The 23,381-nt window shown below is 44.7% G+C and overlaps 1 protein-coding gene across 3 annotated transcripts in view; it reads right to left on the bottom strand.

Annotated features, from left to right (window-relative positions):
- Window positions 1–23,014, bottom strand: part of POLM (DNA polymerase mu) — a 32,356-nt gene extending 9,342 nt beyond the window's left edge. For 2 of the 3 annotated variants that reach the window (XM_049893921.1, XM_049893922.1), the window contains exons 1-5: window positions 22,721–23,013; window positions 20,260–20,443; window positions 19,319–19,417; window positions 18,984–19,154; window positions 16,314–16,385 (exon numbers count right to left, since the gene is read on the bottom strand). In XM_049893921.1, the coding sequence (XP_049749878.1) occupies window positions 16,314–16,385; window positions 18,984–19,154; window positions 19,319–19,417; window positions 20,260–20,443; window positions 22,721–22,917 (723 nt within the window). In that variant the 5' untranslated portion in view covers window positions 22,918–23,013. Of the gene's footprint in view, window positions 1–16,313; window positions 16,386–18,983; window positions 19,155–19,318; window positions 19,418–20,259; window positions 20,444–22,720 lie in introns of all 3 variants that reach the window. The other variant, XM_049893923.1, reaches the window with a different exon arrangement.
- Window positions 23,015–23,381: the final 367 nt, after the last annotated feature.

The raw sequence follows: 23,381 nt of genomic DNA, 5'->3' as shown, positions 1-23,381 counted from the left end.
ATGTGAGCAAAATGGCAGAAAAGGCTGCTCCAAATGCCCTTTCCCAATGGAAACACTGAAAATCAGCAGTAACTGTCAGAAACAACTTCGTCACAACTCTGGGAACAGTCAAAGGTTTTGCAGCAATCAAAGGAATGCTGAAGAAAAAGACATCTTAAAAATAGTAGGGAAGTTTGGTGGCATGCTTTCTTGCCTTGCCCCACTCCTTCCTCAGCTTGGCGGTGTCCTCAGGTGGTCCCCAGTCTGAGACCCTGGTTCCTGGTTGTGGAAGGACCGGAGCAGACTTTACCCACAAATAACTGTTTGTTCTCACCTGTCTTCGGTCTACCTAAAGAACTGACACAAGGCACTCCTCTTTGTCCTGCCGAACTCAAAACTCACTCTGGGCAGAAAAGCAGCAGGCATTGCTCAAAAACATTGTCAGGCAAACAAAAAAACTCACAGCTGCCTGGGGCAAAAGATTATGGTTGAGAATTCTGGGAAGATGGCAGTGTGAGATCCTGATCTTCCCCACACAAAAAGCAACTAGAAGTCTGTATTCAGCCCTGCGAGAACTCTGAAACGGTGGGCAAAGGACTGCAGCAAGGAGCCACAAACTGAATCAAGACAAGGATGAATCTCAAACGGTAGCATTTCTTCCACTGTCTCTGCCCTTCCCCCTCCTGGTGTGTCAGACAGATGGCTGTAGTGGAGTCACACCCCAGCCAATGCACTGCTCTCCTGTAAGAGAAGGGCCCTGATCTTTGGCTCTGAAATAAATAGGACAGATCTTGCTAGAAGACTGTTCAGGGTATATATTCTGACCGGTCTGGAGGCAGCCTGAAAGACTAAAACCTTGGTCTGGCCAAAATTAGAGCCCTCACACAGCGGAAGAGGGAGCAGTGACCAAGGACTGAGGACTATAGACACCTGAGGGTAGATTAATCAGTATATGCTTTCGGATCATTCTGGGAACCACTAAAGGACTGAAACCTTGGTATGGTCGAAATCAGAGCCCTCACAGAGCAGGGGAGAGAGTGGTCACCAAAAACTGAAGGCCTGTACACCCCTGAGGGTGAATTGATTAGTGTGTGTTTTCTGTCTGGCAACTGCTGAAGGGCTGAAACCTTGGTCTGTCCTGAACCAGAGGTACCCCAGGGAGGGAGAGGGGACAGTAAGTAAATTCTGAAGGTTGTGCCCCCCTAAGAGTTTCTTGCAGAAAGTAGTACTGCTAAAAGCACTGTATGTTCAGGGAAAATGAGAAAGCTAACATCTTGTAAAATTCTAATGTCCTGGCTTCAATAAAAACAAAAAAAATCACGAGGCATGCAAAGAAACGGGATGATAACGCATTCAAGAGAATAAGACGGAGCAAAATCATATTTATGGAAGCCCGAATAATGAACGGATTAGAAGAATATAATACAACAACATTAGACAAGCTCAAAGAACTAAAGGAAAACACAAAGAACAACAACAACAACAACAAGAAAATAATGCATGAACAAAATGGGATATAAATAAAGAGATAGATATTATAAAGAGTAACCGAACAGAAATACTGGAATTGAGAAACACAATAACTAAAATGACAAACTCATTGGAACGAGTTAGCAGCGGATTTGAGCTGACAGAAACAACAATCATGATCTAGAGGATAAGGTAATCAAAATTACGGAAACTGAGGAACGACAAAACGGACTGAGCAAAGCCAAATGGAAATGTGAAACACCATCAAGACATGGGAATCCCAAGAGATGGCAGAAAGGGACAGAAAGAATATTTGAAGAAATAATGTCAGAAAACTTTCCAAATCTGACAAAAGACATGAATTTACAAATCCAAGCAGGTCAATGAACTTCAAGTAAAATAAACCCAAAGAGATCCACGCTGAGACATTTTTATAAACAAGCTCTGAAAAACTAAAGACAAAGAGAATCATGAAAGTAGCAGAGAGAAATGAATAGCCACATACAAAGTATCCCCAATAAGATTAAGTGCCAGAGGTGGAGCAAGATGGCGAAGTGAGTGGACACTTCCATTTACTCCCCCAGTAACGAACACACTGAACAATGAATAAAAGCAAGTACAGATTGAGATCTCAGAACTCTAGATGGCAGCTGAGGTGTTGGGAGAGTTGGGGTGAGTCGAGAAGCAGGGGAGAGGAAGAGCAGGGAAGGCACAGAAGCTGGAAGAACATATTCACTAACATCGGGAGCACACACTCATTGCAGCCATTTTGGAGTGGGGCTAGGCAACACCCCAAATAGGTAACAAATAAAGGGGGCTAATCTAAGGAAGCTGTAGCCCAATTTTTTAGAGTGGTGCAAATTGGCTGTAGGAGTTTGTGGGCTGTGTAGTTGAGAGAGGGAGGATGGAGACCGTGGTGTTGCAAGAGAATGTTGTTGAATCTCGCTGAGGCCTGAGACAGGGACTAGGACTGGGAGGAACTACAAGGACAGCAGGGCGAGGGGAATACTTTAGAGTGACAGGTGACAAAGAGGAAAATGGCTAGCTCCCCATCCACAGTGGGTCACCATGTGTAAGCCTGTGTAGGGGTGCCCGTGAGGGAGACAGAGAGCCCCCCAACTTTGCAACAGAAAAGTTGAGCCCTACCACTTACGTCAGCATCTGTAACCAGCTAAACACTCTCCTTTCCATGAATGTGCACTGAATACCAGAGACCAAGCACTCAGAACCTCTGGTGGTTCTCCAGAAAAGACACCAAGCCCACTGTCAATTCTGATGTGTCCAGACGCTGTGGGGATACAGTGAAGCTGCTCCACGGGGTTCCCAGGGCTATGTGTCTTTGCAGAGATGGGCTGCCACATCTTTCTCTTGTGGAGTGGCTGGTGGATGCAAGCCCTGGCCTTTCAGTTGGCAGCTAGGCACTTAGCTGCTGTACCATCACAGCAGTCAATCAGAAAAATTTCCCACAAAGAAAACAGAATACAAAATTTAAGGTAAAAAAAAAAAAAAAAGATAACAAAATAGCCCAACAAAAAATAGTAAAACGTACAAAATCACTAGAGAAGGACCAATCAAATGCAAAACTTGAAGAGGAAATTTCTCCTATGGAGGCCAAACTAATGCAAAGAATTGAAAATTTTCAGACTATGGGGCTAAACATGTGTAAAGAAAGCAAAAAGCACACAGAAAACAAACTAGCAGACATCAGGAACTAAATGGACGAATGAAATGAAGACACTCAAGGAAACATAAAAAAAAAAAAAAACCCCAAAGAGGATAATGGAACTGAAGAATAAGGTAATGGAATTAGAAAAACCAAGAGAAACTCAATAATAGAGGTGAACAGATGAAGACAGAATAAATGAACTGGAAGACAAAATTACTGAACTCATGAAGTTTCAAGAGAAATAAAAAAAGAAAAGTAACCAAAATCAAAAGGAGAGACAGGATTTAATTAAGAAATCTAACATGAGAATTATTGGAATCCCAGGGCACCATGACAACAATAAAGGCATTGTTATGGATTGAACTGTGTTCCCCCAAAATGTGTATCAACTTGGCTAAGCCATGATTCCCAGCACTGCGTGGTTGTCCACCATTTTGCGATCCGATGTGATTATGCTATGTGTTGTAAATCCTAACCTCTATGATGCTAATAAGGCAGGATTAAAGGCAGTTATGTTCAGGAGGCAGGACACAATCTACAGCATTAGGTTGTATCTTGAGTCAATTTTTCTTGAGATATAAAAGTGAAAATGGAGCAGAGAAAAGGGGGATCTCCTGCCACCAAGAATGAAGAGCCAGGAGCAGAGTGTGTCCTTCAGACCCAGAGTCCCTTTGCTGAGAAACTCCAGGACCAGGGGAAGACTGTTGACAAGGACCTTCCCCCAGAGCTGACAGAGAGAGAAAGCCTTCCCCTGGAGCTGGTGCCCTGAATTCAGACTTCTATAGCCTCCTAAACTGTGAGAGAATAAATTTCTGTTTGTTAAAGCCATCCATCCACTTGTGGTATTTCTGATAGAGCAGCACTAAATGACTAAGACAGAATTTTGCACTGGGAGTGTGGGGTGCTGCTCTAACATACACATACAATGTGGAAGCGGTTTTGGAATTAAGTAATGGGGCGGAGGCTGGAAAAGTTTTAAAGTGCCTAACAGCAAAAGCTTAGATTGCCTTGAAGAGGCTGTTGGTGGAATTATAGACGTCAAACACAATTCTGGTGAGGGCTCAGAAGGAAGTAAACAGAGCTGTAACACCGGAGATGGTGCAGATGGCAAGAAGCAGCGGTAAAGGCAGCAGGAGAACCAGGAGACCAGTGCAAGACAATGCAGGAGCTGACCCATGGAGCAAGGGCGCTGACTGCCTTCAGGCAGGAGGCTTCCTGGTGGAGTGGGGTGCCTCTAGGCACTTATCATTAGAGCTAAAGAACTCTGTAAAACTTGCCTGAGCAGGGCAGAGTCCCGGCCAGTCCAAAAGACCCAAGGGGCCGAGAGACCAAGGAACCAAAAAGCAGAAGCTGAAGAGACAAGGAGTACAGGAGGCAAAGGCGCCTCAGTCTCAAAGGGTGGAGCCATGACCTCTGGGGTATCAAGGGGAGGAACCATGGCCTGCTGGGTCTCAAAGCGTGGGACCACAGCCTCCTAGGTTTCAAGGAGTCAGATCTTCACCAACTGGGTCTGAAGTGTGGGGCTACCATTGATGAATACCAGAGGGATGGGGTCACCACTCAGATGGACTAGGAGAATGGGGCTGCCCAAATTCAAGGGAGCAGAGTTGCTGATCCAGTGGGCCTGGAAGGCAGAGCTGAAGCCCAGGGCCAAGGGACCTCCACCCAGAATCCGGAAAGTTTGGCTAACACCCAAAGTCTGGAGGACAGGGCCACTGCCTAAATGGTCTCAGAAAACAGAGGATTATTTTCAAGCCTTGAAAGCTAATGTAATATGTCCTGCTGAATGTTTGGTGCCTGTTATCCCTTCTTTCCCTAAAATTTCTCCCATTTGTAATGGAAATGTCTACCTTGTGCCTGTTCCACCACTGTACCTTGGAAGCAGATAACTTAAATTTTACATTTCACAGATGAAGAGAAATTTTTCAGAAGATGGAATTTGCCTTTGGAGTTAAGACTTTTGCTGCGATATGATGAGGTGAATGTGTTTTACATGTGTCAAAAACATGAATTTTGGGGGGCCAATGGGTGGAATGTTATGGATTGAATTGTGCCCCACAAAAACTATCAACTTGGCAAGGCCATGATTCTCAGTACTGTATGGTTGTCCATACATTTTGTGATCTGATATGATTATCCTATGCGTTGTTAACCTCTATGATGTTAATGAGGCAGGATTAGAGGCAGTTATGTTAAGGAGGCAGGACACAATCTACAGGTTTAGGTTGTATCTTGAATCAATCTCTTCTGAGATATAAAAAGAAAATTGAGCAGAGAGGAGGGGGACCTCCTACCACCAAGAATGAAGAGCCAGGAGTGGAGTGCATTCTTTGGACCCAGGATCCCTTTGCTGAGAAACTCCTAGACCAGGGAAAAGATTGATGACAAGGACCTTCCCCCAGAGCTAACAAAGAGAGAAAGCCTTTGCCTGGAGCTGGAGCCCTGAATTCAGGCTTCTTACCCCCTAAACTGTGAGAAAATAAATTTTTGTTTGTTAAAGTCATCCACTTGTGGTATTTCTGTTATAGCAGCATTAGACAACTAAGACGGGCATTGAAACAAGTTTTTAAGAGATAATCAACAAGAACTTCCCAGACCTGAACAGGGAACCAAGCCTACAAATACGGGAAGTTACCTGAACCCTGTCTTAGTCATCTAGTATTGTTATAACAAAAATACCACAAGTGGGTGGCTTTAACTAAGAGAAATTTATTTTCCTACAGTCTTGTAGGTTGCAAGTCCAAATTCAGGGCATCAACTCCAGGGGAAGGCTTTCTCTCTCTGTCGGCTCTGAAGAAAGGTCCTTGTCCTCAATCTCCTGCTGGGCGAGGAGCTTCTCAGGTGCAGGAACCCCGTGTTCAGAGGACGTGCTCTACTGCTGGTGCTGCTTTCTTGGTGGTATGAGGTCCCCAACTCTGCTTGCTTCCCTTTCCTTTTATCTCTTAAGAGATAAATGGTGGTGCAGGCCACGCTCCAGGGAAACTCCCTTTACTTTGGATCAGGGAGGTGACCTGAGTAAGGGTGGTGTTACAATCCCACCCAAATCCTCTCAATATAAAATTACAATCACAAAATGGAGGACAACCACACAATACTGGGTATCACGGCCTAACCAAGTTGATATACATATTTTTGGGGGCACATAATTCAATCCATGACAAACTCCAAACTGAAGAGACACAAAAAAGATGAACTCCATACCACTGGGGGCACATAATTCAATCCATGACAAACTCCAAACTGAAGAGACACAAAAAAGATGAACTCCATACCATAGCCTAATAAAATTCTTGAAAACCAAAGACAGGGAGAGAATTCTGAAAGTAGCAAGAGAAAAATTTATCATAACTTACTAAGAGCTTTTCATAAGAATCAATGCAGATTTCTTCCCAGAAGCTTTAGAGGCCAAAAGACAATGGAGTGACATATATAAAATACTGAATGAAAACAACTGTCAACCAAGAATTCTTTACACAGCCCAGCTGTCATTCAAGAACAAGGAGGAAATTATTAAGACATTCCCAAACAAACAGAAGCTCTGGGACTTTGCCACTACCAGACCAGCTTTTCAAATATTACTCAAAGGAGCACTCCAAATAGAAAGGCAAGAGCATTAAATAAATACTTGCATCTATACCCAGGAAAAAAATAAGAAAAAGAAAGAAAGACCTCAAAAAAATGCAATAACATAGCAATCATAAGAACAAAGTATATGATGTTTTCAGGGAATAAATGCAAATGCAATAATTAAATCTCAAGAACAATACAACACCAAGTTTTTAATAAGCACCAAGTAAACTTACTGAATAGGGGCCATATATTGATGTTAATGGAGACACATTTACAGAAATGGGAGAGGAAGGAGCATATTAGAAATAACATTTATTACGTTAAGGTTGTATGTTAACTGTTGTTCATATGTTAAACACTGTTACAGTTGTAAACTGTCTAATGTAATATATGTGATAATCACTAAGAAATCACCCAGAAGTAACAGAAGAAAGAGGGCAAATGGTTCATCACAAGAAAGCACCCAAATACAAACAAAAACAGAAAAATCAGAATTAAAAAAACAAAGAAGATAAGAAACACTCAAAAAACAAATAGTAAAATGAGTGAGGTAGACACTACGTTTTCAGTAATAACCTTAAATGCAAATGGTCTAAATGCCCATGCAAACAGTAGAGAGCAGCAGAATGGATTAAAGAAAACATGATCCATCCTTCTGGTGTCTACAAGAAATGCACCTGAGACATAAACACAAACCGATTGGAAAATAAAAGGATGGAGAAAAATAGTCCAGGCAACCAGTTAACAAAAAAGAGCTGGAGTGGCCGTACTGATATCAGATAAAATAGACTTTAAATCAAAATCTATTATAGAAGATAAAGAAAAATATTACATAACAATAAAGGGGTCAATCCAGCAAGAAGACATAACAATTATCAATATAGATGCACCTAACAGCAATGCACCAAAATATGAAAAAACTACTGACTAATATGAAAGGAGAAACAGACAACTCCACAACAACAGTAGGGGACTTTAACACACCAATTTCAATTATAGACAGACATCTAAAAAGAAGGATCACTAAGAACGCTGAGAACTGAAATAAAACCATAAGCCAATTGGACCTGACAGACAAAAATAGAACACTCCACCCAGCATCAGGATAATTTATATTCTTCTCCAGTGCTCATGGATCATTTTCCAGAACAGAACATGCAAGGATACAAAACAAGTCTCAACAAATTTAAAAAAAGATTGAAACCATACAAAGCATCTTCTTTGACCATAACTGTATAAAGCTAGAAATCAACAACAGGAAAAATAAGTGGGCGGGGGACGGGGCAGGGGGGCATGGTGACTAAATAATACATGTCATGGATTGAACTGCGTCTTCCAAAAATATGTGTCAACTTGGTTAGGTCATGACTCCCAGTATTGTGTGGTTGGCCTCCATTTTGTAATTGTAATTTTATGTTAAAGAGATTACGGTGGGATTGTAACACCCTTACCCAGGTCACATCCCTGATCCAATGTAAAGGGTGTTTCCCTGGGGTGTGGCCTGCACCACCTTTTATCTCTCAAGAGATAAAAAGGAAAAGGAAGCGAGCAGTGAGGGGCGTACCTCATACCACCAAGCAAGCAGGGCCAGGAGCAGGAGTTCCTGCAGAACCCAGGGTTCCTGCGCTGAGATGCTCCCAGGCCAAATGAAGACTGCTGCATCACAAGGACCTTTCTCCAGAGCCAACAAAGAGAGAAAGCCTCTCCCTGGAGCCAGCACCCTAAATTCAGACTTCTAGCTTACTAGACTGTGAAAGAATAAACTTCTCTTTGCTAAAGCCATCCAATTGTGGTATTTCTGTTATGGCAGCACTAGATGACCAAGACAACACACTACTAAAAAACTATGGGGTCCTAGAAGAAATCGAAAGTGAAACTAATTCTTAGAATCAAATGAAAATGAAAACACAACATATCAAAATCTCTGTGACACAGAAAAAGCAGTACTCAGAGGGAAATTAATAACTATAAATAAAAACTAAAAAAAATTAGTTTTTATGCCTACATTAAAAAAGAAGATCCAAAATCATTAACTTAAACTGATAACTTCAATGAATAGAAAAAGAAGAAAGAAAAAAAGACAAAAGCTGCCAGAAAAAAAAGGAAATAATAAAGAGCAGGGCAGAAATAAACAAAACAGAGAAACAATAGAAAGAACCAACAAAACCAAAAGTTGGTTCTCTGAAAGGACCAATAAAATTGACAAACCACTGGTTAGATTGACAAAAGAAACAAAACCAGAAGAGGCAAATAACCAAATTAAGAAATGGAGCTGCTGACATTACAAGTGATTCAAAGATATAAAGATCATAACTGATTACTCTGAAAAAATTTATTCCAACAAATTTGAAAACCTAGATGAAATGGATGAATTCTGAGAAACACACTAGCTACCCAAACTAACACCCAACCAAACCAAAAAACCAAACACATTGCTGTCGAGTTGATTCCGACTCATAGCGACCCTACAGGACAGAGTAGAACTGCCCCATAGGGTTTCCAAGGAGCGCCTGGTGGATTCAAACTGCGACCTTCTGGTTAGCAGCCAAACTCTTAACCACTACGCCACCAGGGTTTCCCAAACTAACACAGAGGTAGAAAATTTAGAGATCCATTAAAAAATAAGAGATTGAAGATATCATCAAAAAATTGCCAACAACAAAAAGCCCAGGACCAGATGGTTATACTGGAGCATTCTACCAAACATTGAGAGAAGAGCTGACACCAATCCTACTTAATCTCTTCAAAAACAGAGAAGAGGAAGGAACACTATCAAATTCTTTCCATGAAGACAGCATAACTCCGATACCTAAATGAGACAAAAAAACCCGCTGCCGTTGAGTTGATTCCAACTCATAGCAACCCTATAGGACAGAGTAGAACTGCCCCAGAGTGTTTCCAATGAGCAGCTGCTAGATTCAAACTGCCAACCTTTTGGTTAGCAGCTGAGCTCTTAACCACTGCGCCACCAGGGCTCCTAAGCTAGGCAAAGACATCACAAAAAACCAATTACAGACCAATATCCTTTTTTTTTTTTTATCCCTTATGAACATAACCCAGAAAAACCCAGTGCCCTTGAGTCGATTCCAACTCATAGCGACCCTATAGGACAGAGTAGAACTGCCCCATAGAGTTTCCAAGGAGCGCCTGGCAGATTCGAACTGCTGACTCTTTGGTTAGCAGCCGTAGCACTTAACCACTACGCCACCAGGGTTTCCATTATGAACATAGATGCAAAAATTTTCAACAAAACTCTAGTCAAAAGACTTCAGCAACATATCAAAAAAATCATACACCACAATCAAGTGGGATTCATACCAGGATTACCAGGGTGGTTAGTTCAACATCAGAAAATCAATTAATGTAATCCACTACATAAATGACCACTGCCATCAAATCGATTGACTCACAGCAACCACACAGGACAGGGTCCAACTGCCCATAGGGTTTCCAAGGCTGAATATTTATGGAAGTAGACTGCCACATCTTTCTCCCATGCAGTGGCTGGTGGGTTTGAACTGCCAAACTTTTGGTTAGCAGCCAAGTACTTAACCACTGCTCCACCAGGGCTCCATACCACATAAATAAAACAAAGGAAAAGAGCCAAATGATCATATCAATTGATGCAGAAAATGCATTCAACAAAATTCAACACCCTTTCCTGGTAAAAACTCTCAGCAAAATAGGAATAGAAAGGAAATTTCTCAATATAATTAAGGGCATATGTGTAAAATCAACAGCCAACATTATACCCAACAGAGAAAGGCTAAGAGCCTTCCCTTTGAGAATGGGAACGGGACAAGGATGCTTATTATCACCATTCTTATTCAACATTGTACTAGAAGTCGTAGCTAGGGCAATAAGACAAGAAAGAGAAATAAAAGGTATCCAGATTGGAAAAGAAGAAGTAAGACTTATCTCCACTTGCTTGCAGATGACATGATTCTATGTTGTTATTAGGTGCCGTCAGTTCTGAATCAATAGGGACCCTATGTGCAACAGAATGAAACACTGCCCAGCTCTGTGCCATCCTCACAATCATTGCTGTGCTTGAGCCCATTGTTGCAGCCAATGTGTCAATCCATCTAGTTGAGGGTTTTCCTCTTTTTTGATGACGCTCTACCAAGCATGATGTCCTTCTCCAGGGACTGGTCCCTTCTGATAATATTTCCAAATACGTGAAATAAAATCTTGCCATTCTTGCCTTTAAGAAGCCTTCTGGCTGTACTTCTTTCAAGACAGGTTTGTTTTTTCTTTTGGCAGTCCATGGTATATTCAATATTCTTCGCCAACACTATTATTCAAAGGCATCAATTCTTCTTTGGTCTTCCTTATTCATTGTTCAGCTTTCCCAAGCATATAAGGCAACTGAAAGTAGCATGGCTTGGGTCAGGCGCACCTTAGTTCTCAAAGTGACATCTTTGCTTTGCAACACTTTAAAGAGGTTTTTTGCAGCAGATTTGCTCAATGCAATATGTCCTTTGATTTCCTGACCGCTGCTTCCACAGGCACTGGTTGTGGATCCAAGTAAAATGAAATCCTTGACAACCTCAATATTTTCTCCATTTATCATGATGTTGCTTACTGGTCCAGTTATGAGGATTTTTGTTTTCTTATGTTGTAATCCATACTGAAGGCTGAAATCTTTCATCTTCATCAGTAAGTGCTACAAGTCCTCTTCGCTTTCAGCAAGCAAGGTTGTATCATCTGCATATCACAGGTTGTTAATTGTCTTCCTCCAATCCTGATGCCACATTCTTCTTCTTCATATGGTCCAGCTTCTCGGATTATTTGCTCAGCATACAGATTGAATAAGTATGTGACAGGATACGACCCTGACACACACCTTTCCTGACTGTAAACCACACAGTATCCCCTTTTTCTATTCAAATTACTGCTTCTTGATTTATGTACAGGTTCCACATGAGCAAAATTAAGTGTTATGGAATTCCCATTCTTTGCAATGTTACCCATAATTTGTTATGCTCCACACAGTTGACTGTCTTTGCGTAGGCAATAAAACACAGGTAAAAATTTTTTTGGTATTCTCTGCTTTCAGCCAAGATCCATCTGACACTAGCAATGATATCCCTGGTTCCATAACCTCTATACCTAAAAAAAATCCTACACACACACACACATATAAAAACCCATTGCCGTCAAGTTGGTTTCGGCTCATAGTGACCCTATACATAGAAGATTCTAAAGATTTCACAAGAAAACTGCTGGAATTAATAGAAGAATTTAGCAACATTGAAGGGTACAAGATCAACACACAAAAATTAGTTCGGTTCCTCTACACTAACAAAGACTACTCTGAAAAAGAAATTAAGGGAACAATACCATTTTATAATAGCCCCAGATTGATTTAAAAATACCCAGGAATTAACCTAACCAGGGACATAAAAGACTTACACAATGAAAATTATAAAACACGACTATAAGAGACTTAAAGAGACCTACAAAAGTGGAAAGGTATCCTGTGCTCATGGATTGGAAGACTTACTATAGTGAAAATGTCAATTCTACCTAAAGTGATCTACAGATACAATGTAATCCCAATACAAATTCCAGCAACATTCTTTACTGAAATGGAAAAAATAATGACCAACGTCATATGGAAAGGAAAGAAACCCCAAAGAGCTAAAGCAATAAGAAGAAAAGGAACAAAGCAGAAGGACTTATACTCCCTAATATCAAAACATACTATGCAGCCACTGTAATCAAAACAGCCTGGTATTGGTTCAACGACAGACAAGACAAGTGGAACAGAATCGAGAACGCAGAATTAAACCCAGCCATCTATGGACAACTGATTTTCGACAAGGTCAAAGTTGATTCACTGGGGCAGAAACAGTCTCTTTAATAAACGATGCTGGTGAAACTGGATACCCACCCGTAGAAAATGGAATAGGACCCAGACCTCACCCACAGGCAAAAACTAACCCAAAGGGGTTCAAAGTCCTAAATGTTAAACTTAAAACCATAAAACTCCTACAAGAAAACTATGAGACCTCATCCTTTGTAAAAATAGGATAACAAACATAACAAATGAACAAATAAAGAAGACGAAATAGATGGGACTTTATAAAAATTAAAAACTTATGCTCACCAGAAGATTAGTAAAAGAGCCAATAGACAACCTACAGATTGGCAAAAACATCTTCAGAAACAACTTATTCCATAATGGTCTAATCTCTAAAATCCACAGAAAACTGCAACAACTCAACAACAGAAAAACAAACAACCCAATCTCAAAATGGGCAAAGGACATGAACAGAATCTTCACCAAAGAGGACATTCAAGCAGCCAACAACCAATGAAAAGATGTTCACAATTACTAGCCGTTAGAGATATGTAAATCAAAACAACAATCTCACCCTGGAAAAAACGGCACTGATCAAAAAAACAGAAACAACAAATGTTGACAAAGATGTGGGGACACTGGAACCCTTATCCATGCTGCTGGGACTGTAAAATGGTACAACCACCATGGAAAACGTATGTAGCTTCCTCAGAAAAATGAGAAATAGAACTAACCTATGATCCATCAGTCCTATTCCTAGGTATATACCCTATAGTCCTAAAAGTAGTGACACGAACAGACATATGCACACCTATTCCAGCTTTATTCACAGTAAATACCCCTCCCCCCAAAAGCAAACTCATTGCCATCGAGTTGACTTCTGCTTAGAGTGACCCTATAGGACAGAGTAGAACTGCCCCACAGAGTTTCCAAGGAGCGCCTGGCGGATTCAAATTGCCGACCCTTTGGTTGGCAGCTGTAGCACTTAACCACTATGCCACCAGGGTTTCCAGAAGTATCTATAAAAAAAAAAATACAAATACATGGGTGCAGACACATATATTCACTGAAAACACAAATACGGATACTCCACAGACATAACTAAACACCTTCCAAGATTGGTTTTCTGAGTTTGAAAACTTAGGATCATAGTCTCATGACACAACTCAGTCAATATAGTTAACAAAAATCATGATCTGCAGCCTAGTGAAGTGAGTAGCATCTGGGGTCTTACAAGTTTGCAAGCAGCCATCTAAAACACAATTGCAGGTCTCTACTCACAAGGAGCAAAACAGTAAGAAGGTAACCAAAAGCTCCGAGAAGAAGCACGTCTACATAAGCCACAACCTCAGCTACCCGAAGACCAGAAGAACCAGGTGATGAACTACTATGACCATTCTGACCGGGGTCACAATAGATGGTCCCAGATAGAATGGGAAAAAAATATGGAGAACTTAAATTCTCATAAAAAAAAAAAAGACCAGACAAACTGGAACAGTAGAGAACAGAAGACTCCCTGAGACTACTGCCCTAGCACCAAACCTATTCCCTGAGATCACCTTTTAATGAAATAGCAGAGTGGCACACAAAAAAGGATATTATCCATGGGGTGCTCTACTTAAAAACCATCAGTATGAGACCAAAAGGTCAACACTTACTCAAAAGCAAAGATGATAAGATAAGAGGGCAGGGGAACTAGACTACTGGAAACGGAACAAACAGAACATAATTAGAGCACTGACACATTGTGATAAATGTTACTAATGTTACTGAACAACTTGTGTGGAAATTATCGAATGGGAACCTAAATTGCTGTGTAAATTTCTACCAAACACTCAATAAGATATTATTAAATATATCATTAAAAAAAAATTAAGCACCAATTTCTCCTCAGAAACCTTGGAGGCCAGAAAGAAATGGAATGACATTATTTAAGTGCTGAAAGAAAAGAATTGTCAACCAAGAATACTATATCCAGCAAAATTGTCTTTCAGGAAAGTAGGTGAAATTAATACATTCCCAGATAAAGACTGAGAGAATTCGTAACCACTAGACCTGCCCTATGAGAAATGCTAAAGGGAGTCCTCCAGATGGGAAAAAAAAGAACATTAGACAGTAACGTGAAGCCATACATAGAAAAAAGATCTCCATTAAAGGTAATTCCATGGGCAAGTTATAAAATATTTTTGCTTGGTATTTCTAGTTGTTATGTTCTTCATCCTTTATAATGATAAATGCATAAAAAATAAGTACAAGGTTATGTAATGTAAGACCACATGATGTAAAAAGATGTAATAGGTGATAATAACATAAACAAGTTGGGGGAGGGTGTGAAGAATAGTACAAAAAAACAAAAACCAAACCTGCTGCCATTGAGTTGATTCTGACTTATAGCGACCCTACAGGACAGAGTAAAACTGCCCTATAGGGTTTCCAAAGAGCAGCTGGTGGATTCGAACTGCTGACCTTCTCATTAGCAGCCATAGCCACAGCTCTTAACCACAACGCCATCAGGGCTCCTGAGGAACAATATAGGTATAGCTTCTGTATGTCACTGAAGTTAAGTCAGTACCAATTTAAACCAGGTTGTTATAAATGTAAGAGGTTAAATGAGAAACCCTGGTGGTATAGTGGTTAAGAGCTATGGCTGCTAATAAAAGGTCTGTAGTTTGAATCCACCAGGCACTCCTTAGATACCATTTGGGGCAGTTCTACTCTGTCCCTTAGGGTTGCTATGAGTCGGAATCAACTCAACAGCAACGTTTTTTTTTGTTTTTTTGTGTGTGGTAACCACAAAGAAAATATCTAAAAAATACATACAAAAGGAAAGGAGAATTAAAATGGTTCATTGCCAATATGAAAAAATACAAAAATTGGCAGTATTGGAGGAAATGTGAGGCAAAGAAGGTATAAGACACACAAAAAACAAAATAGCAGAAGAAAAGAAAAAAATTATAATTGAGACATGCACTAGAGCACCCAAAGTCGGGAGAAGATTATAACTGAGACATGCAATAGAGCAGCCAAAGTCAGGGAGGAAAAGTTAGGCAGTTTCTTCGGAAAATTAAGTCAGTCACAAGCACCTAAGTATACTGAGGAATGCAGAAAGCTATGTGCATGTCTAGGGCAGGAAGCATGCCTAAAAAAGTTCTGAGAAGACCCTAAGCTTTCTCCAGGCTCAGGGAAAGCAGCAAGTGAAGGCTGAGGCAAAGTTGCAAATAGCCTGGCTAAGTGTAAAAGGAGTGTGCCAGCACAGAGGCAATCGTCAAAGACTGGGAGAGATGCTTTTTTTTCTCTTCTTTTTTTAGCTCCTGGTGTTCAAAAAGTTTTTGTCAAAACACTAGATGAACAGAAGCTAAAGGAACAGAGACTTAAGTGATCACACATGACAAGAAATGCAGTCTCTGCAAAAAAGTTTGGAGAAGTCACTAAACAGACAACTGTAAAAAAATGTAGCCTTCAACAATGAAGAACAGCAAACCCTGGGAAAAGGGGCAAATCCGATTTCCAGAGTTATCACATTATAATATTCAAATGTTCACATTTTGATAACAACAAAATATCACAAAGCATACAAAGAAACAAGAAAGTGTGGTCCATTCAAAAGAAAAAATAAACTGACAGAAACTGTTCCTGAGGACACCCTGATATGGACCACCAGCTTGCTCATGCTCTCTGCACAGCACACAGACCATGCCGCTAATCTCAGGGGAAAACTGGGAGGGCTGTGCTCCTTGGGGGCTATTTGTCAGTGCAGTGGCCCTGGAGGGATTCCATGGACATAGAACCAGCCCCTGGACCCTAGTACTGCCTCACACACACCTTCATGGTCTGGTACCTCTCTGAGCACCGCAATGTCTCCACCTCTTCACATACTCCGTGCTCCAGCATCTCCTGTGGGAAGAGAAACAACATAAAACTCTATGCCAGTAGATATGTTTGGCACCATAGAAGCCTGACTGGGGAGAAAGAGAAGAACAGGACATCAGTGTGGGGCTGGGGCCCAAAGACTGGGGTATTCCCCTCCAGCACCCTGCATAAAGGGGGCTTTATAGTCTACGGATCTGGGGGGGCCCTGGAAATGGAGGCTGTGGGAAGCAGGAGGCTGTGCCAGGGAGGATGAACGAAGCTGCTGACATGCAGCTGGAGGGGGCAGAGGCTCCAGGTTGTGAGTCTCAAATCCCCTGGGGCCTGGAGTTACAGCTGAAGAGTCCAGGTCAAATGAATCCTCTCTCAGATGAATAACAAGTACACAATCAAATGTATGTGATAAATTCCATACAGCTTCATTTAAAAGCATAACTTTTAAAGCATTTAAAAATATCTTTTTGTCACCATATCTCTTTGCAATGAAAGCGTACAAGAGGACAACTTTAAGTGTTGGTTCTCAAATGCTTTGTGTCGTGGATTGAATTGTGTCCCCCAAAAATATGTATATTAATTTGGCTAGGCCATGATTCCCAGCATTGTGATTGTCCACCATTTTGCCAGCTGATGTGATCTTCCTATATGTTGTAAATCCTACCTCTAGGATGGTAATTAAGTGGGCTAGGTTGCAGTTATATTAATGAGGCAGGACCCAATCTAGAAGATTGGATTGTGTCTTAGCCAATCTCTTTTGAGATATAAAAGAGAGAAGAGAGCAGAGAGACAGGGGGCACTCATACCACCAAGGAAGCAGCACCAAGAGCACAGTGCGTCCTTTAGACCCAGGGTTCCTGCGCTCCTAGTCCAGGGGAAGATTGATGACAAAGTCTTTCCTCCAGAGCCGACAGAGAAAGACTTCCCCTGGAGCTGACGCCCTAAATTTGGACTCCTAGCCTACTACACTGTGAGAGAATAATCTTCTGTTTATTAAAGCCATCCACTTGTGGTATTTCAGTTATGGCAGCACTAGATAACTAAGACACTTTGTATTTTAAAAAGTGGTGCTCCTCAATAGAGAACCCCTGAGGGAGCAGAAGATCAGTGGGATGCAGACCCCAAATTCTCATAAAAAGACCATACTTAATGGTCTGGATGTGACTAGAGGAATCCCGGCGGTCATGGTCCCCAAACCTTCTGTTGGCACAGGACGGGAACCATCCCCGAAGACAATTCATCAGACATGAAAGGGACTGGACAGTGGGTGGGAGAGAGATGCTGATGAAGAGTGAGCTAATTATATCAGGTGGACACTTGAGACTGTGTTGGCATCTCCTATCTGGAGGGGGGATGGGAGGATAGAGAGAGTTGGAGGCTGCCAAAGTTTTCACGAAAGGAGAGACTGGAAGGGCTGACTCAATAGGGGGAGAGCAAGTGGGAGTAAGGAGTAAGATGTATATTAACTTATATGTGACAGACTGACTTGATTTGTAAACGTTCACTTGAAACTCAATAAAAGTTAATAAAAAAAAAAAAAAAGTGGTGCTCCTACGTGGTTTCTGTCTTCCTACATTTCTGGGCAGTTTGGGTTTGACAATTATGATGATAACAAGAGTGATGCCCTAAGGTAAGTGGTGTGTCTCCAATGTACAACCGTGAAGGAATCTGAGGTCAGTGTTTTATCCAAAGTCTTGGAGCCACCATTTGTACCCCCATCTGTCTGTCTCCATGGCTGGGCTCTGAACCACTAAGTCACCCACTCTCTATGTCACCAGGTGCTGTGTAATTTATCACTTTTGTGTGGCCTTTCTAGCAATGGTCTTCTAACTCCTACCCAGGTGATTGGGCAGGACTGTGTGATAGGGTAATTGTGGCCCAACAAGGGAATTGGTCAGTTTTGCCTTAAAAGGGAGCCAATTCCAGAGCAGAGAGGAGGATCCTACCACCACCAAGAAAGAACAGCCAGGAGCAGAGAGTATGTCCTTTGGACCCGGGATCCCTGCACTGACAAGCTCCTGGAAGCAGGAGACTGAGAGAGAGAGAGAGAGATAGCAAGCTGTAACCCTGAAGACCGTGAGAAGCAATGGCAGCAGAGACCCAGCAGCAGGAGATGGTGCCGTGGGCTTCCTGGCCCATGGAGAGAGAAAGCTGAGTGCCTTTGGGGAGAGGCCTAGGGCCAGGGAGAGGCATGCCTGCGAGCACGGTTGGAAAGAAGCTGTCATGGAAGAACTGTACCCAGAGGGTTCCTGAGCCTGAATTGTGACTGTTACTTCCCTAATAAGCCCCATAACAGTAAGCATGGTCTGTAAGTTCTGTGTGGCCACTGCAATGAATTATCGAACCCAGCAGAGAAGTAGAGAGTGCTGTGTGAGGGATGCTGGTGTCAGAATTGGTAAAAATAGAGCAGAGAGGAAGCTTATCTAGCCTCCACCTCATGTGGTCAGCTGCTGATCCTGGTTCTCCTTCCACATTGTGGGGTTGGAGGAGGCCAGACACTGTCCCCACGCGATTTTTACACCAGTCTCCAAGGCCTCCTGGGAGAGGGACCCATGATTCTCACCCCCATCCAATCACATCCAGACCAAGCCCTTTCACAGCTGTGCCCCATTCAGTGTGGTGAGCACTGACCTGGACAACCCTGGAGGAGTGATCTCCAAAGTAGGGGAGCCCTTGCAACTGCCTCAGGGCTATGATGGGGCTGGGCAGGGCCTTGAGTACAGAAGCTGCCTTGCGGAATGAGAGGAGGCGGCCCTCGCTGCCCTCGAAGCCTGCTGCCTCTGCCAGTGTCTCCAGAGCCTCCTGTAGGGAAGGATCCGTGGTCAGGGGTTGGGTAAGCAGGCTGCCTCAAGCCGCCTCAAGCACCAACTCTTGAGCTACCACCCACCTGTACCCACAGCCCCCACCCCCGGGGCTGGGACAGGGCAGAAACCCCAACTCAGGGAGGCTGGGGACCCATGGCTCACCACCAGGCTGGCGTTATGGTGTGTGAGAGGCGTGAGACGCTGGCAGGCGTAAGGTGGCACCCATGCTGGGCTGGCGGCCCCCTTCCTGGACTTGGCCACCTGGGGATGGCAATGCATGGGTTACCACAAGGTCGCAGGCCTACAGGGCCTAGGGTCGGATGCAAGACATGATGCACATCTGGCAACGGAACCAGGCAGCTCCCAGGAGCTTTGCCTATCCCGGGGTAGTCATCCTCGGGCTCCTGGGCTTATAGGACAGAGTGCACAGACTCTGAGAGGGTGACAAAATATCCGAGGCCTGGGGCAGAGGGAGGTGCAGCCCTGCCAACCAGCCCGGGGTATCAGGAGCAGTAGTGACAATGACTCCTATATTAACAGAGTACTAACTCTTCCTGCTGCTGCAAGGCTGCTGTGTGTGCTCCATCTCCCCAAGTCCTCCCAACTGAGTGGGCTGGGGACTCAGATGGGGACATGAGGCCTCAGGGGTTAGAGGACATGCCTTACACCTCACAGGCAGAGCCAGGATTTGGATGCAGGCAGCCTGGCTCCTGAGCCACACCTGCAGGCCCCGCTGTGCCGTGCCCAGGAGTACCGAGGTGGAACAGAGGCCATGAACCTCAAAGCATCCTGGGATGGGCTCCTGCTGACCCTTGGGTCATCTCACTCAGGGTCAGTCTCAACCACTCGGTGAGGAAAAAAGGCTCGAAGATGCTAAAGATAAGCAGAATCCCAAGAGTTTGCACCAGTGCTGAGAATGGAGAATCCCAGCCCTCCTGTGGCCCCAGCACTGGCTTTGACGGCCCCCTAGTGGTCTGGGGCAGAGCCCATACTGTTTGAAGGATACTGAGGCACTGCTGCCAGATCTCCCTGTGTCCCAGTTGGGCCGTGGCCTGCATCAGGGGTTTGTCTCTTGCCCACCTCTGATCCTGCACCCTGCTCACCTCCAGGCAGTGCCGGCACTCCACGGGCACAGGCTGCCCTGCAGCCATGCTCTCTGTGAACCAGCTCATGTTCACCAGTTTTGACAGGGTCCAATCTGAGGGAGCAGCCACCGCCTGGCGCTCCTGCCAGCAGACAGCCTCCATGGCCGAGGTCTGCTCCACCACCACGTGTGTCACCTCGGAGCTGGGCCAGAGGAAGGGGGAGGAAGGTAAGGACCAGAGCCCTGTCCAGGCCCCACCATCCTTCCTACTTCCTCTGCACCTCTGTCTTTGTTTTTGCTGTCCCTTCTGCCTGGCAAGTATCTACTCATTCTCCAACTGCCACCACCACCACTCCAGCAGCTACAGAACTGTGGTCTCCAGCCTCACTCACAAACCCAGCCTGCCTCTGTGAATTTGTCTGTCTTCCTCCCCCTCCACCCCAGAGAAAGAGCTCCTTGAGGACCAGATCTTCATCTAAGTGCTGGGGTATAGGCACAAATCCTGGAGCCAGACTGCTGGAGTCTGAGCCCAAGCTCTGCCACATACTTGCTGTACTCTTCTGTACTTCAATTTTCTCTTCGGAAAACCAGAGGTAATCACAGACCTGCCTTGTCAGGTTGTTGTAAGTTGAAATGAGTTAGGAAGCAAAAGGGCTTGGACAGTAGCTGGGACATGGTAAGCTGCTATGTAGTGTTAACTGTTATCATCTCTCTGAGTGGGTTGGGCACAGGAGCGGTCCCTGGGAATGTTTAATAAAAAGTCAAAGAAGTGGTGCAAAGGGACCAGGCTCTGGTGTGTTGGCTGTCCCAGCCTCAAATCTGTGGGTACCCCCAGCTCTGGTGCTCTCAGCATTTCCTCTGCGGCCACCATTCCTTGCAACTGTTGGTTCCCTCCCTTTAGGACGTCCTCACTCAAATCACTGTCTCAGCCCTGGCTGGAGAGCAGGCTGCAGACTCAGAGGCTCCAGAAGTCAGTCTGGACCACAGGGAAGATGGGACTCACCCCAGGCAGAAAGGCTGCTAGCAGTGGAAAAGAGATTCCAATTGCTATTTATTAATAATTACTCCTTATGCTCACATGGCCCTTTATAAAACCTTTGGCCTCTGTGTGTTCCTTTGATTCTGAAAGTGATCCTGAAGAACACCCTAAATGGTAATGACACCCTGTTACAGAAGAGAAACTTGCTGAAAGTGAAGAGGACTTGAAGTACTAACTGATGAAGATCAAAGACCACAGCCTTCAGTATGGATTACACCTCAACATAAGGAAAACAAAAATCCTCACAACTGGACATTGAACCAACATCATGTTAAATGGGGAAAAGACTGAAGTTGTCAGGGATTTCATTTTACTTGGATCCATAATCAACACCAAAGGGACCGACCAGCAGTCAAGAAATCAAGAGACACATTGCATTGGGCAAATCTGCTGCAAAAGACCTCTTTAAAGTGTTGAAAAGCAAAGATGTCACCTTGAAGACTAAGGTGCACCTGACCCAAGCCATGATATTTGCAATCACATCTTATGCATGCGAAAGCTGGGCAATGAATAAGGAAGACCGTAGAATTGACACCTTTGAATTGTGGTGTTGGCAAAGAATATTGAATATATCACGGACTGCCTAAAGAACAAACAAGTCTGTCTTGGAACAATCAGAATGCTCCTTAGAGGCAAAAATGGCGAGACTGCATTTTACACACTTTGGACATGTTGTCAGGAGGGATGGGTCCCTGGAGGACATCATGCTTGGTAGAGTACAGGGTCAACAAAAAAGAGGAAGACCCTCAATGAGATGAATTGACCCAGTGGCTGCAACAGTGGGCTTAAGCGTAACAGCGATTGTGAGCGTGGCGAAAGAGAGGCAGTGTTTCCTTCTGTTGTACATAGGGTCGCTATGAGTTGGAACGGACTCGATGACGCCTACCACCACCACCACAGAAGAGCAAACAGGGTCAGAAAAAAGGTCACGTGACCATGAAGTGCCGGGACTAACTAGAAATCCAAACACCTCCGGTGCCCCTCCACTTCCATCAGCTGCGTGCAAGCCATTTCAGATCTCTGAGTTTCAATATCCTCAGCTGTAAAGAGGCCTCACAGAAACCACCATACGCGAAAGCAGCTGCTCCGCTCTAAAACGCCGTACCCCGGGTATCCCGTCTGTATTCCACTACCACCATCTCCGGCCCCACCGGGTGCTCCGGCATTACAAGGATACAGGTACCTCTCAAGAGCTAGCTGAACTCAAGAGCTAGGGCCCCAGACACTGAGCTGGAGCCGTCGGTACAGAGTCCCTTGGCATCACCCCCTGGCCCCTGGAGGACGCGGCCAGCCGCCGCGGGGAGCCGCAGTACTCTCGCCGAGCGCCACTCCTGGTGCCGGGAGCAGCGCCGCCTGGACACGAGCCCCCGGGCCGGGTCGGGCAGCACGGCACAGCGACCCGCGCGTGGGACAGCGACGGTCGCACTCTGGCCACGCGCACCTGTACTCGTCCAGGACGCAGAAGCCTTTGGAGAGCGCCAGGCGCGTGAGGAAGGCCCGGCGGCTGCGGCCCATGCGCGGCTCGGCCAGGTAGATGGTGACGCCGGGGAAGCGCGCCGGCGGCTGCGTGGAGGGGGCCCTGGCGCCGGCTGCAGACCCGTCCTGGGCTCGCCGCCGCTTCGGAAGCACCGGCGCCATAGCAGCGAGTGAGACCGGAAGGCAGAGGGAAGCCAGCTCGAAGAGAAAGTGGCACCGGCTCCCAGCAAATAAGGCGGGCCCCGCCCCATACGAGTGAGGCGGCTCAGAAAGACTCGCCCCGCCCCTATGCAAATAACGGCAGAGGACACGCCTTTTATTCAAATTTTCTCTGGGAAAGCCCCACCCCGCAGGCTGAAGTGAAGGAGAGGCTGGGCCTCGGCGACAGCCGGGAAAGGGGTGGGGCTTGGGGCGGAGGGGTTCGGGGCTCCGGTAGGGGGCGAGCGGGCGGGGGGAGTGGGGCACGAAGAGGGAGTGAGAGGGCGGGGGCGGCAAAAGGAGAGTGGGAACAGGGAAGGGACAGGGGCTTGGGGCACCGCCCTGCGCTCGGCGGGCTGGGGTGCGTCCTCCGCCCCGCCCAGGCTTCGGGCTGACGGGCGGTGGCGCCGGAGAGCCGGCCGGGCCCA

Source organism: Elephas maximus, chromosome 8, assembly GCF_024166365.1.
Source record: "Elephas maximus indicus isolate mEleMax1 chromosome 8, mEleMax1 primary haplotype, whole genome shotgun sequence".
Lineage (NCBI taxonomy): Eukaryota > Metazoa > Chordata > Mammalia > Proboscidea > Elephantidae > Elephas > Elephas maximus.
Note: the sequence above shows the minus strand (reverse complement) of the source record. Positions and strands in the feature narration are given on the sequence as shown.